The 15,571-nt window shown below is 32.3% G+C and overlaps 1 protein-coding gene across 2 annotated transcripts in view; it reads left to right on the top strand.

The window, feature by feature from the left end:
- The window catches only part of LOC139493511 (putative inhibitor of apoptosis), a 30,070-nt gene that overhangs the window by 6,647 nt on the left and 7,852 nt on the right, over positions 1-15,571 (top strand). Inside the window, exons 1-4 of one of the 2 annotated variants that reach the window (XM_071281994.1) lie at positions 3,928-4,030; positions 9,988-11,476; positions 12,084-12,250; positions 13,828-13,954. In XM_071281994.1, the coding sequence (XP_071138095.1) occupies positions 10,528-11,476; positions 12,084-12,250; positions 13,828-13,954 (1,243 nt within the window). In that variant the 5' untranslated portion in view covers positions 3,928-4,030; positions 9,988-10,527. Of the gene's footprint in view, positions 1-3,927; positions 4,031-9,987; positions 11,477-12,083; positions 12,251-13,827; positions 13,955-15,571 lie in introns of those variants that run through there. The other variant, XM_071281993.1, reaches the window with a different exon arrangement.

Raw genomic sequence — 15,571 nt, 5'->3', positions numbered from 1 at the left:
TACTGTAAGCGTCAAATTGATTTGAATTTTACAGCGATTCATCAAAATATCTCGTCAGAGATCTCAAATGGTAAATTATTATTTTTCAATTTGTATCGTCTTAATGGACTGATAATTTTCTTTCGTGTAGGGAGAGGGGGTAGGGAGATGAGAGGAAACAGTGGAGTTTATCTGATTCTTTTCATTTCCCCACCTTGAGGGAGAAAAAATAAATGCAAGCCCCCTTTCCAAAAAAAAAAGGGAAAGACATATTCTTACTTTTATTCTTTATATCAAAAATACATGTATGTAGTTTCTATATATATTATCATTGTTCAATAAAATATTGAAACAGTTTCTAGAGTTTAAAGTGAGATGAGTTGTTTCTGAAATTAGGGAAATGTATATGAATATATATGTATAAAAAATAGATGTGGTATAATTGCCAAGGAGACAGTTATCCAATAGGCCATCATATGACCTTCAATAGAGTTAAAAATAAGATGAAGTAAGCAATAAAAGGCCACCAATGCGGTCTTCAATAACGAGGAAAACTTATACTGTATATATAGTCACCTATAAGAGTACCGACATGAAAAATATTAAACGAGAAAACGGCATAGTTTAAAACAAAACAATTTACGAAAAATAAATACATGTTTGACAGACCTGAAACAAAGACAACCACTGTACTACATGCTTCTGACTTGAGACAGGCAAATAACGAATGTTACAGGGTATAGCATGTTTATGAGTGCTCAATCCTCCTTTGACCTCGAACAGCCGTGTTACAGCACAACAAAACAACAAACTGTAAAATTCAGTTGCAATTTGCAACTTATAGGATCGGCAAGAGGCACTGAAACAAAAGACAAAAGCACCAAAAAAAAACAGTACTCGTAGTTACTGAAAGAGTGTTTAAAGCCAATAATAACCTACTGATAAAACATGCATGTTTTTGTGACAGCGATATTTTCGTCTTTGTTTTATTTCATTGAAATTCAAACTTCATCTAAAAGCAAGCGACTATTGTTCTCAAAATTGTTTGCTGACATGTTAAGAGGTTTATCAATTTTATAACAGTGATATTCATTAATTTTTGTATATTTAGTACAGTATATTTATTGGAATAACCATTTGTTTTGTCGTTTTGAAATATTACCATTGAACATTTATTTTAATTGTTTTGCACTATTGAGGATGTTATATATAATCATCGTAAAGCTCAACGTAGTTTTGTTGACTTGAGCAAGCGACTTTCCCCCCGAATTCTCAATATAACAGGAACGACGAAAACCCCTGACTGTTATTTTCCCCCAGATTAAAGTATCAACTAGCACACATCCACCGGATTTAATGTAAAGACGTCATGCATAAACAGTCTGAAAAACGCTTGACCTTGTGCAATGAGGAACTATAAGTAAATATTATCTACATGATCATGTTGAATCATTTGTTTTCATAACTGTACATAATTTTATAGATGAGTAACACATATATATATATAGTCAGTTGTGTTTTAATTTTCCAAATACAGAAAAAAAAATGTAAAATAAGTGTATAGATCTACTTGGGTAAAAAAATCCCTGCCTTTTAATTTACTAGTTCTATATATGTACACGGGTGTCATTCTGTTTAACGAGAGAAATGAAAGAATATCCAACGGTGGTCAAGTATTGCGAGACGATCGTAAAAGCTCTGGTACCGGATCGTGAAAGACATTTAATGTAAATTCTAGTTCAGAATCTATGAAAAAAATCGCTAAATTTTCGAAACGCGGAACAAATCCGAACAAAAAAATATGTCTGTCAAAATAGTTCAACTTCCTCAACATTACTGTGCAATAAGATAAAGACAACATGCAGTACTTTATGAAAAATCACAAAAGGCGCAATGCATGTCTATGGAATTAATTAAAAAAAAAAACACGCTATTTGTACCTATAATTAATGGTCATATTTCAATATATCATAATATATTTGAAATTTAATCTTTGGTGTATCTGATAGTGCAGTAAAATAAAAATATGCTCTTCCGTTAATTTGTTTATGAAACCTTGATTTTTTTTGAATTTTTATTAAACTTGATCGCCGTGAAAGATCAGTCAACGCATCATTTTGATCGTGAAAGATAATGCGTAACCAGATTCATTTAAGCTTTTTTTTTTTATTCAACACTTTAAAATGTACCTCGAAAGATAAAAAAAAACAAAAAACAACTAAAACCGTGTCTAAATCAGTGTGATAAATTCAGCTCTGAGTATTGGTCTAGTACAATTAAGACAGAACGCCACTATTTAGCCAATAATATATGGGTATGCAACATTTAAACCAAAATGTTAACCATCAACCAAAATCTTATAGCAAAAACAGCATCATTCATGAACAATTTGAGATTGAACGGTAACCAACATTTTGTGTAACAGTACCTTCTTAAGTTCTATGTATCTTTATATACAACGTAGCAGATGCGGATTAATTTTAAATGAGAAAACTATATACTACAGACTAAAGAATACCAGATCGTAAATGCTGAAATGTCTCTTTCGCTTTACTCATGATAGTAAAACTATAATTGTTGAACGTCTGTTATATGAAGGGTTTTACTAGAAGTTTCAAATACGCTTAAGATTGTCAATGGTTCATTAAAAGAGGTCAAGGTCAGATGAACCATGCCATACAGATGTCTACAAATATCCCGTACACCAAATATAGGTGTTCCGATCCTTACAGTACCATAGAAACTGACAAATTTAAAAGTTATGTTTGGCCAATTAATTCGGAACATCAGGTCGAAAGTATATGAACACTGACCGACAACCAGACATAGACATCTTAATATCATTCAATGTATCAATTACAATTGACGTCATATAGAAACATGCACGCAGGCATGTACATTATACACCAAACACCGTGCGGCGCTATAGCATGCATGTCTTTTTTTTTTAATTTCATTTCCACATCATCTACACAATATTCGTATGTTGTTTCTACAGTGTTATCTGCATCTTCAACCTGTATAATTGGATTGCTTTTTTCGGCGTTTTGTTGACCATTGTTCTTATTGCCGTAGTTGTAATTTCTTTTTCTTTCCAAATTCTGAAAATGTTAATACTTTGAAATACTTAAATTTATTGAAGATCTTGGCCAGTCTAGTTGTTCTGAATACCAATGACAAATATTAATTATCATAATTATAATTGATGAATAATTTAAACGTCTTCGTAGCATTAGATCTTTCACGATCCTTTTCACGATCTTCAAAATGCGGTACGGGATCTTTCACGATCCGAAAAATCAATTTTGTGTAAATATTTCTTTATTGATAAAAATTCAGATTATGTTTATAAAAAATATCTATGAGAACCATTTCACGGAATCATTCAAATAGAATGCCCTAATTTGGATAAAAGTCGTTTATTTTATTCGAATTTGTGAAAAAAAATCAGGTTTGTTTACAGTTTTTATGTTATAGAAATGTCGAGAAGCAATCTGCCTTTTGTTGTTTTGTAAAAATTATGTACTTTTGACCACCGTTGGATATTCTTTCACGATCATTTCTCTCGTTAAACTAAATGACACCCGTGATTTAACTCTGTTCATTTAAATCGAAGTCAAATCAATGCAGAGATGGGCATTGCTTGAAATTTGTGAAATATATTATCAAACCGTCAGATGACCGATCTAAAATAAAATACTTTCAAGTTTAGCACATTAGTCTACACAAATCCTTAATTCTTTGTTAAAGAATTTTTAAGTTGGTACATTCTTCAGCCGAGAAGTTGAAACCTAACCAATTTTTATTTGTGAACAACAATTTTCAAAAGTTGGATTTATCAACTCTCAGTCTGTAGCATAAATATTATTTTTAAACGACGTAAAACAACCATCCCTTATTTCCCAAATACGCAACTGTGATCAAGATCTTTCCGTTAACAGTTCTACAATTAAAACAATAATGGAAATACCCTATCCTATAAATAGAACTGCTTTCATCATCGAGGTCAAAGTATATATTACGTTGTAACGGGGTCCGTGTTGATAGGTACGTAAATGTTAACTCTGTCTGATTTTAGATAATTTTCAAGTTTGTATTCTAAATTTTCAACCAAAATGACTGGAATTGATAGGAACTTGAACATGTTGAAGGAAATGCAGAAGGCCTAAGGCTAAAGGGAGATAATAAATTGGAACGTCATAGTGATAAGGAACACCATATTTCATTATTTCATTTTTTTTGCGGAATGATTTGAGATGTCGTAAGTTTCATAAATCGTATCTTTATGGTCAAACTACAACTGTTTTACAAGCAGTTATATTTAACTGATTTATAATTGGTTATGCGGTATGGGCTTTGCTCATTGTTGAAGGCAGTACGGTGACATATAGTTGTTAATGTCTGTGTCATTTTGGTCTCTTGTGGACAGTTGACTCATTGGCAATTATACCATATCTTCTTTTTTTTTTTATAGTAAACAAATGTTGTAATTCTTGAATCTGTTATTAAAGCCTCAGTCACACTTTTACCAGATAACACGAACAGACGTTTAATGGATGAAAATAAAAGTTGTCCGTTGACAAAATTGTTATCCATTGGTAGTTTTTTGATGTACTGACCAAATAAAACGGACAGGTTACGAATGCATAACGGACACACACAGAATATCCAACGTACGAGAAACGGGAACGTACCAGACAGAATCGATGTCGAACATACATCCAACGGACGAGTAACGCATAAAAAAAACACCCAACGAAAGCATAACAGATTAAACAGATGAACAAGATAGGGAATAATTAAAGGCGATAAGAAAAATAAATGTAAATTGAATAAATTTTTCTGTTTTTGTGTAAACTGGTTTTGGTTTGTTCTTCTGGCAAAATGCGGCCAAAGGGCAGTGTCTGGCCTGAATAAGAGCTGCTTGATAGTGATGACCTGCCCTTACTTCAAAATTGATCATTGTTGATTATGAATAATAAGAATTCATGAACCTCAAGAAATCTGACATACCAATAATTGGCATTCCTGACTTGAAATTTTCAATTGGCATTGATCTGTTTCAGATCCGTTCATCATCAGTTTTATCCGTTTTACGCCCGGTAGAGGTTCGTCTCACATTCGTTCAACATCTGTTTTATCCATTAAACCTCCAGTAGAAGTCTGTTGGTGAATTTGTCTTACAGACTTCCAACGGATGTATACAGACAAGTCACGGATACAAAACGGAAACAAAAGGGAGAAGTATCATACAAAACTGACACCTGCTGTATGTTCAATGGACACTTCTTCCGTTGAACATCTGTGCAAAGTTTTGAACATGCTCAAAATTTTCAACCAGACAGAATGGACTTCGACGGATAAAACTTGCGCTAAACGGACATGAAACAGATATAGACAGACGTCTAACGGATATTGAGAACAGACATCTAACGGACATGAACGGATGGTAAAAAAATATCCGTTAGACACCTTTTCAAGCTATTCATTAAGGTGTGACCAAGGCTTGAGGTTTATCATAACAAATGAACAAACATGGCCGTATTTTCACCTCAAAACATACTCTGTGAACAGACTTACGTGTGCTCTTTGGAAAATTTTAAGGCCTAGCATCCACTAGATAGTAAAACTTAAATTCATTTTGTGTTAAAGAAAGATAAAGTCTTTTGTATACCATGTATACATTTTTGATGGGATTTTTTTTCCTTTCTGCAGAAGGTGTACATGTAAATAAACCTGAAATACCTTGATACTGTCCACTCAGATAAACTCTTTAACTCACCTGTAGTTGTGAAGATATCTATTGTCCATGTCAATTAAGGACAATCAATACAATACAAACCAGTTTTTATACGACCGCAAAAATTGAAATTTTTTTGGTCGTATATTGGTATCACGTTGGCCTCGTCCTCGTCCTTGTCGTCCGAAGACATTTAGTTATTGCACTCTAACTTTAGTAAAAGTAAATAGAAATCTATGAAGTTTGAACACAAGGTTTATGACCATAAAAGGAAGGTTGGGATTGATTTTGGGTGTTTTGGTCTCAACAGATAAGAAATAAGGGGCCAAAAAGGGCCCAAATAAGCATTTTTCTTGGTTTTTGCTCAATAACTTTAGTATAAGTAAACAAAAATCTATGAAATTTTCACATAAGGTCTATTACCACAAAAGGAATGTTGGGATTGATTTTGGGAGTTTTAGTCCCAACAGTTTAGGAATTATGGGCCAAAAACAGGTCCCAAATAAGCATTTTTCTTAGTTTTTGCACAATAACTTCAGTATAAGTTAATACATGTAATCATGGTAATAGAAATCTATGAATTTTAACACAAAGGTTTATGAACACAGAGGGAAGGTTTGGATTGATTTTGGGAGTTTTGGTCCCAACGAATTAGGGGCCAAAAGGGTCCAAAGTTAAACTTTGTTTGATTTCATCTAAATAAGATAAATTGGGGTTCTTTGATATGCCAAATCTAACCGTGTATTCAGATTCTTAATTTTTGGTCCTGTTTTCAAATTAAGGTCTACATTAAGGTCCAAAGGTCCAAATTAAATTTAGCTTGATTTAAATAAAAATTCAATTCTTGGGGTTCTTTGATATGCTGAATCTAAACATGTACTTAGATTTTTGATCATGGGCCAAGTTTTCAAGTTGGTCCAAATCGGGGTCCAAAATTATTATATTAAGTATTGTGCAATAACAAGAAATTTTCAATTGACAGCATTTGGCAATAGCAAGAAATCTTCAATTGCACAGTATTGTGCAATAGCAAGAAATTTTCAATTGCACAGTATTGCACAATAGCAAGAAATCTTCAATTGCACAGTATTGTGCAAAAGCAAGAAATCTTCAATTGCACAGTATTGCGCAATAGCAAGAAATATTCAACTGCACAGTATTCATGGTATTGCCCATTTTCAAATTGGTCTACATTAAGGTTCAAAGGGTCAAAAATTAAACTTTATTTGATTTCAACAAAAATTGAATATGTGGGGTCCTTCGATATGCTGAATCTAACCATGTATATAGATTTTTATACGACCGCAAAATTTGAAAAAATTTTCGTCGTATATTGCTATCACGTTGGCGTCGGCGTCGTCGTCGTCGTCCGTCGTCCGAATACTTTTAGTTTTCGCGCTCTAACTTTAGTAAAAGTGAATAGAAATCTATGAAATTTTAACACAAGGTTTATGACCACAAAAGGAAGGTTGGGATTGATTTTGGGAGTTTTGGTCCCAACATTTTAGGAATTAGGGGCCAAAAAGGGCCCAAATAAGCATTTTCTTGGTTTTCGCACTATAACTTTAGTTGAAGTTAATAGAAATCTATGAAATTTTGACACAAGGTTTATGACCACAAAAGAAAGGTTGGGATTGATTTTGGGAGTTTTGGTTCCAACAGTTTAGGAATTAGGGGCCAAAAAAGGGCCCAAATAAGCATTATTCTTGGTTTTTGCACAATAACTTTAGTTTAAGTAAATAGAAATCAATGAAATTTAAACACAATGTTTATGACCACAAAAGGAAGGTTGGTATTGATTTTGGGAGTTTTGGTCCCAACAGTTTAGGAATAAAGGGCCCAAAGGGTCCAAAATTAAACTTTGTTTGATTTCATCAAAAATTGAATAATTGGGGTTCTTTGATATGCCGAATCTAACTGTGTATGTAGATTCTTAATTTTTGGTCCCGTTTTCAAATTGGTCTACATTAAGGTCCAAAGGGTCCAAAATTAAACTTAGTTTGATTTTAACAAAAATTGAATCCTTGGGGTTCTTTGATATGCTGAATCTAAAAATGTACTTAGATTTTTTATTATTGGCCCAGTTTTCAAGTTGGTCCAAATCGGGGTCCAAAATTAAACTTTGTTTGATTTCATCAAAAATTGAATAATTGGGGTTTTTTGATATGCCAAATCTAACTGTGTATGTAGATTCTTAATTTTTGGTCCCGTTTTAAAATTGGTCTACATTAAAGTCCAAAGGGTCCAAAATTAAACTAATTTTGATTTTAACAAAAATTGAATTCTTGGGCCTCTTTGATATGCTGAATCTAAACATGTACTTAGATTTTTGATTATGGGCCCAGTTTTCAAGTTGGTCCAAATCAGGATCCAAAATTATTATATTAAGTATTGTGCAATAGCAAGAAATTTTCAATTGCACAGTATTCAGCAATAGCAAGAAATCTTCAATTGCACAGTATTGTGCAATAGCAAGAAATCTTCAATTGCACAGTATTGTGCAATAGCAAATATTTTCAATTGCACAGTATTGCACAATAGCAAGAAATATCTAATTGCACAATATTGTGCAATAGCAAGAAATTCCAATTGGATTTCAATTGGAGTTATCTTTCTTTGTCCAGAATAGTAGTTGAATCAACTTAAATCATTGTTTTATACAATATACAATGTATATTCACTTTTACTACCAACTGATAGATTAAAACAATCTTTACCATTCTGTAATAACAAGCACTTTTTTTACATTTTAATATTTTATGATGTATTTAAATGAGTAGTTATTGTTGCAAACTTCATTAGAAATTTGAATTGAGATCAGTTTTGAAATAAGGGAAAGGGGGATGTGAAAAAAAAATTGGGGGGTCAATTTTTTTCATTTCAGATTTCATAAATAAAAAGAAAATTTCTTCAAACATTTTTTTGAGAGGATTAATATTCAACAGCATAGTGAATTGTTCAAAGGCAAACATATTTTTTTTAAGTTCATTAGACCACATTCATTCTGTGTCAGAAACCTATGCTGTGTCAACTATATAATCACAATCCAAATTTAGAGCTGAATCCAGCTTGAATGTTGTGTCCATACTTGCCCCAACCGTTCAGGGTTCAACCTCTGCGGTCGTATAAAGCTGCGCCCTGCGGAGCATCTGGTTAATATTTGGGCCCGGTTATCAAATTGGTCCACATCGAGGTCTAAAGGGTCTAAAATTGAACATTATTTGATTTCATCAAAAAATGAAATCTTGGGGTTCTTTGATAAGCTGAATCTAACCATGTATTTAGATTTTGGATATTGGACCAAAATAGGTAAATGTCCAATTTAAAATTTTTATAAGTTTTTAAGTTTAAGTTCTTAGACCACATTCATTCTGTGTCAGAAATGTATGTTGTGTCAACTATTTAATCACAATCCAAATTCAGAGCTGTATCAAGCTTAAATGTTGTGTCCATACTTGCCCCAACTGTTCAGGGTTCGACCTCTGGGGTCATATAAAGCTGTGCCCTGCGGAGCATCTGGTTACCTGAGGGAACATCTCAAAGTTGTACTACAACTTAGTTAATTTTTACACCTTATGAACAAAATCAAAAAGAGATTTTTATCTTTCTGAAACACAAAATACATTTAACTTTAATATATCTAGTGGATACCAGGCATTAAAACTTTTCCAACTGGACAGGTAAGTCTGTACTCAGAGAAGTTTTTGGCATGTAAATACAGCCATATTTGTCCGTTTGTTATGATGAACCTTAACATGATTAAATGAAAATAAACAAATGCACCAGTTCTTCTTCTTCCAAGTTAGGACCCAAATTCATATTGAATGTGTACAGTCCTGCGAAAAACTTTTCGCAGTGCCAGGCAAGGCAGCAAGTTTTCTCAAAATTATTTACATTTAAAACGTTCGCCAATTTACAATTAAAATTATATACACGCTATGCTGTTTACTTCCTTCACATGTAAGGTCTTAGAACACATAGTCCACAGCAGTATCATGGACCATTTTGACAAACACAATATACTTAAGTAGATAATAAGACTTGCATGACTGAACTTTTGCTGTACCAGCTCAAGCGAGAAAATCAATCTCGTTGAGATGATCAACGATAATCTATAAATATATACGATATATGTATGATCATTATGATATCTGCTAAATAGTTTTGGTTGGCTCTATCGATTTTTCTCTATTTTTTCCCTGTGGCATCAAGGTCATCAAGTTTGCTGAATACTTCTTCTATTTTTAGTCTTATTTTTTTTATTGTAGTTTGAAGAATAATTAGCTGCACAGACATGCACAATGTTTTGTGGGGAACCAACAGTAACCAATAATACTGATGAAGAGACTTTGATTAAGACCAGTGTAGTTTATATAGTACATGTACATGTAGTATATTCATATTGTGTCAAACAACACATTACATTCATTAAATTGATTTTGACTGTAGAGGTCTGTGATAACTTTTGTACCTCTAAAGAATTGCCTCTTCCTTTTGAGTTTGATTCTTTCGAAGGAATAGAAAATTCAAGTGCTGAGAAGAGGGTAAATTTCCTGGAACATAAACCCTTTGAATTAACCAAAGAAAGTAGTCAGTGTAACAAAGTGTTACAAATAGGAAAGAAAGAGAAAAGCTTAAAGAAACTCAATCAATCTTATTGGAAAGATTTTGATTCATTGTAATTTGTTGATAATTGTTTTGTATCTATATATATAAACTAAACATTATTGGGCATTACATAATCCATTGTAATTATTGATTATTTTTTTTATAAATTATATTATTTCTATATATATGATAAGTAAAATATGGCTGAAGGATTGTTGAAATTATACAATAGTGTTTTTGAAAATGAATCTGCACGACAAACTACTTTTTTCGCTTACAATTGGCCGAAAAATGCACCAGTCTGGCCGATTTTATTGGTTCGAGCAGGATTCTATTATCAGGGTAAAGATCATGATGTAACATGTTTTTGTTGTGGGATAACAACATCGGTGAAAGATTGGACCAGGAACGTGCATCCACAACAAATGCACTTTAAACTAAATCCTGACTGCCAGTTCATACAGTTTTTACTCAAACCTGAAGGAGGATCACAAACCTTCAATGATCGAGGAAAATGGCAAATACAGAGCCAAAATACAGACACACCAGAAGAGAAAAATAATATTCAACATGTTCAACATGTTCAAGAAGATATCGAAAAAATTAACAGAAACGAATCAATTGCTCAAAAAGCTGAAGATATAAGTACTTTAAAGGACAAATTAGATTCTAATATAAACATTTCCTCAAACACACCTTTTGCAAATATTGAGAATAATGCAATTCCAGAGATACAGCAGTCAATGGTACAGCAATCTGTTGTTAGTCAGGATAGTGGTTTTGCAACAAGCAGAACGGAATCATCTATATTTACTGACTCAGCACCTCCAGGATCTATGTCTACAGAATGCCTTCTGATAAGTGGTAGTACACCATATCCCTATAGATCTAGCCAGAGTCATGGTAACTCATACTTACCAGGAAGCTTTCTAAAAACTAATTCAAGAGCAGTGTCTGATGGAACAGCTTCAATACAATCCTCTTTTGCAAGTGCTGACATTCAGTCTGCCATTGCAAGACCAGAAAATTTGAACTATAAACATCCAGAAATGGAAACAGTAACAGATAGAATAGACACATTTGTGACATGGCCACACAAAGATATCCAGGAACCAAGAATTGTAGCAACAGCTGGGTTCTATTATACAAGTGAGTACCTAAATACTTATACCAGTAGCTGAAGAATGCAAATATAAATTTGGTTCTAATTAAAAGAAAACATTCTCTAAATCTCCTTAAAAAAGCAGGTTAATTTTAGAAAATTCAACAGTTATTGTAAACATGATCAACATGATCAACATGCATTGATATGGTAAACAGACTCATGTTTGCAATTGATTTATTTTTCATGAGTGTCTTTAGAGATCCTCATGCATATGCCTTACCTAGTTCATCTCTTGTTTGAATAGATCAACAAAGCTAATAAAAAAATCAGCAAAATAAATTGATGCTGAGAAGAAAATCTAAAAGAAAGTAAATGCAAAGAAAAACAGTATATATATACATTAGTACCTTGTTCATTTGTTGTTATATTATATATATATATAATTGTTTCTGGATAATAAAAAAAAGAAAAATTCAAATTATCATGATTATTGTAAGATTATTCTATGCAAGATCATGTATTGATCACCCATATACAAAATACTGTTGACATACTCACAAATAAAGGTGATAAATTAAAAAAATATTTTTTTTTCTATTTCAACATTAAAATGATTAACCAGTTCTATCTAGCAATAACTTTTTTTTTCAGTGGATCATGATATTGTTAGATGTTTTTGCTGTGATTTAGGCCTGTCTGAGTGGGACGAAAACGATAGTCCTTGGACGGAGCATGCCAGACATAGTCCTAATTGCTGGTACCTGAAAAGGGTCAAAGGTCAAAACTTTATTGATGACATTCAAAAGGATTGGAAAAAGGTAGTTTTGATTTAAAGTCATTGTAACCTATTATTTAACATGTTTAACTGCAAGACATTTATTTGAGCCAAACATTTTGCAAATATATGACATAGAAGGTATATTGAAAGGAAATTCTGGTTCAATGTTTCATCTAGGAGTTATGCCCTTTTGAAATTGAAAATTTAACATAAATATACTACTGCATCAGTTTGTTATAAGTCACACCTTTTTTTTAAACCACTCAGCAGAATTTCATGCATTTTTGTTAGTTAATGAGGACATACTATGTAAATGTGTATATTAATAGGAAATTATTATTTAATGTGAGATTTTTTTTCCCAGTGACATTGTTGGGACATGGAGTATGCAAACCACAAAAGTTTTTTCATTTAAATAAATTACTTTGAATTGTTGAACATGTTGAAGTGAAATGCTATAAACCAAATCTATTTGACCAAAGATTGTATTTAAAGTAACAAATGCATTATTCTTATATCATGTATATGATGGAGTATTATTAAACTTGAAAATAATAAGTTTCTGTAAAATATAAATAACAGTCTGACAGTATGACAAAATAGGTATTTTAAAGGTACAAATACTTTGCTTAAGTCAGATTGCTGTGCTAGCTAGATTAGTTATTAATTATATGTTGCATGCAGTGCTACTTTTTTATGACGGAGTTTATTAAAAAAATCAAAAATGAATTAAGTATGTATATTTATGATAATCAGTCAGAGCTCAGACATAAACAAGTCTATTTCTGTTTTTGACTTAAAGAAGTCAAAACATGTATTCTTTATAAAAATGTGTTTTCAATTTTAGACTTATCTAAGTCACAAAATGACAGACTTGTTTAGGTCTATTTATGTTGATGAAAAAACTTAACTTGACTTGGTGGCCAAACTACACCACCTTTGACAGTAAAAACCTGTCTGAGAGTTCACAAGGACTTGATCTATCTATATTTAATTATCTAATTGAACATCCTTACTAAACACATATGTTTTACCTCATTAAGTGTGGATCCAGGTGGTTGCATTGTAAGGTTAATTAACATGATCCCCGATTTTTCAGACTCTCATTCATATTTTTCTTTAGAAGACAAGGCATTGGCTTTCAATGTTGTCATTATTTGATTTAGATGCATGACCTTTTTATAAGTATGCGTGGGTCTTGAAGTTGACCAATTTTGGTAACTTATCGACTTGTAGGAGTTGATATTTGCAACTTTTTGATTCTGGTCAATCATTTCTTGCTTAACAATATTTGACTTATTTAAGTCGTATTTTGTCTTGCATTAAAGGGAGACGAATCCTAAAACTTACAAATTTAGACATCTATAAGTCAAAAGCAGATTCAGACTTATTTATGTCTGAGCTCTGACTTTTTTTATTGTTGTCAACAATTAAACTCATCATAGATACCAGGATTAATAAAGTAGTATACCGCTGTTCGAAATTCATAAATGATAATGGCATTATAATACATGTAATAAAATATGAAATAAAATCATTTGTAATAAAATTTTGCTGAAACAAAAATTAACTTCCAATTTTAACCATTTTATAATTGTGGTGTCTTTTTTCTTTCAGATTTACAATCCTAAGTTCCCTAATCTAATAGATGAAGGAGACAGAATAAAAACATTCAGCAATTGGCCTAATATTGTTGTTAGACCTACATCAATAGATATAGCTAAAGCTGGCTTCTTTTATACTGGTAAGGGTTAATATAAGTCAACCAATATAAAACTAAAGAGATGTGGAATATTTTCCAATGAGACCACTGCCCATCAGAGACAAAAGAGATGTGGAATGTTTTCTAATGAGACCACTTCCCATCAGAGACAAAAGAGATGTTGAATGTTTTCTAATGAGACCACTGCCCATCATAGACAAAAGAAATGTGAAATGTTTTTCAATGATACTATTGCTGATCAGTGACAAAAGAGATGTGGAATATTTTCCAATGAGACCACTGCCCATCATAGACGAAAGAGATGTGTAATGTTTTCCAATAAGACCACTTCCCATCATAGACAAAAGAGATGTGAAATAATTGCCAATGAGACCATTTCCCATCATAGACAAAAGAGATGTGGAATGTTTGCCAATGAGACCACTTCCCATCATAGACAAAAGAGATGTGGAATGTTTGCCAATGAGACCATTTCCCATCATAAACAAAAGAGATGTGGAATGTTTGCCAATGAGACCACTTCCCATCATAGACAAAAGAGATGTGGAATGTTTGCCAATGAGACCACTTCCCATCATAGACAAAAGAGATGTGGAATGTTTGCCAATGACACCACTGCCCATCAGAAACAAAAGAGATGTGGAATATTTGCCAATGAGACCACTTTCCATCATAGACAAAAGAGATATGACATGTTTTCCTATGAGACCACTGCCCATTAGAGACAAAACAGATGTGAAATGTTTACCAATGAGACCATGGCCCATCAGAGACAAAAGAGATGAAAAATGATTTTCAATGAGACCACTTCCCATCATAGACAAAATAAATGTGGAATGTTTTCCAATGAGACCACTGCCCATCAGACAAAAGGACATTAATGGATGCATTTTTTGTTTGCACTGAAATTTAAGGATGGTTTAATAGCAAAATTATTGCACTATGTTAAAACATGTTCAATGTCTTCAAATATTTTTGCAGTATTGAAGTATACTAAATTTGTTACTCCACCATTAAAACAGGCTTCCAAAAAATAGCCAAAAGTGCAGAAAGTAGCTTAAACACAAAATATATAAAAGTACATGAATTAAAATATAATGTGTTTGTTTTGGAATGAACTGATATTTTATAAATTCTCAATTGGATGGATTTCAAAATTATTTAGGAACTGAGATCCCAACTTTATCATACACATGTTGTGGGTTTGAGAGTTCTTGATGAAGTTCAAATAAGAAAAATACTTCAGATTCACCAAAAATGTGAAGAGTTATTTTTATCATGTTCATATTTTGGAATGTTTTTGATAATTGTTTTTAGATAAATGACATGTCTTATAGCTTTTGAAAAGATATAAAACATAACCATATTAAATACATGATTTACAATGGAAAGGCAATAACATCTGAAATGCATGTATTTTTATGCTTTATCCACAGTGGAGGGGGCATTTAGTTTTACCCTTGTCCATTACTATGTTGAACCATTGGTCCCAAAATTATTTTGCCTGAAACCAAATGTTATAAAACATAAAAACTAACTTATACACTTGTAATGCTTTTTACTCAGCACAAACACAATACAAATTTTGATTATTATTAATGTCACTAAAGGCATCCCATGGACACATTCTTCATTTAT

Source organism: Mytilus edulis, chromosome 10 (assembly GCF_963676685.1).
Source record: "Mytilus edulis chromosome 10, xbMytEdul2.2, whole genome shotgun sequence".
NCBI classification, from domain to species: domain Eukaryota; kingdom Metazoa; phylum Mollusca; class Bivalvia; order Mytilida; family Mytilidae; genus Mytilus; species Mytilus edulis.
The sequence above is the reverse complement of the archived record's forward strand: the minus strand, read 5'-3'. Positions and strand labels throughout refer to the sequence as shown.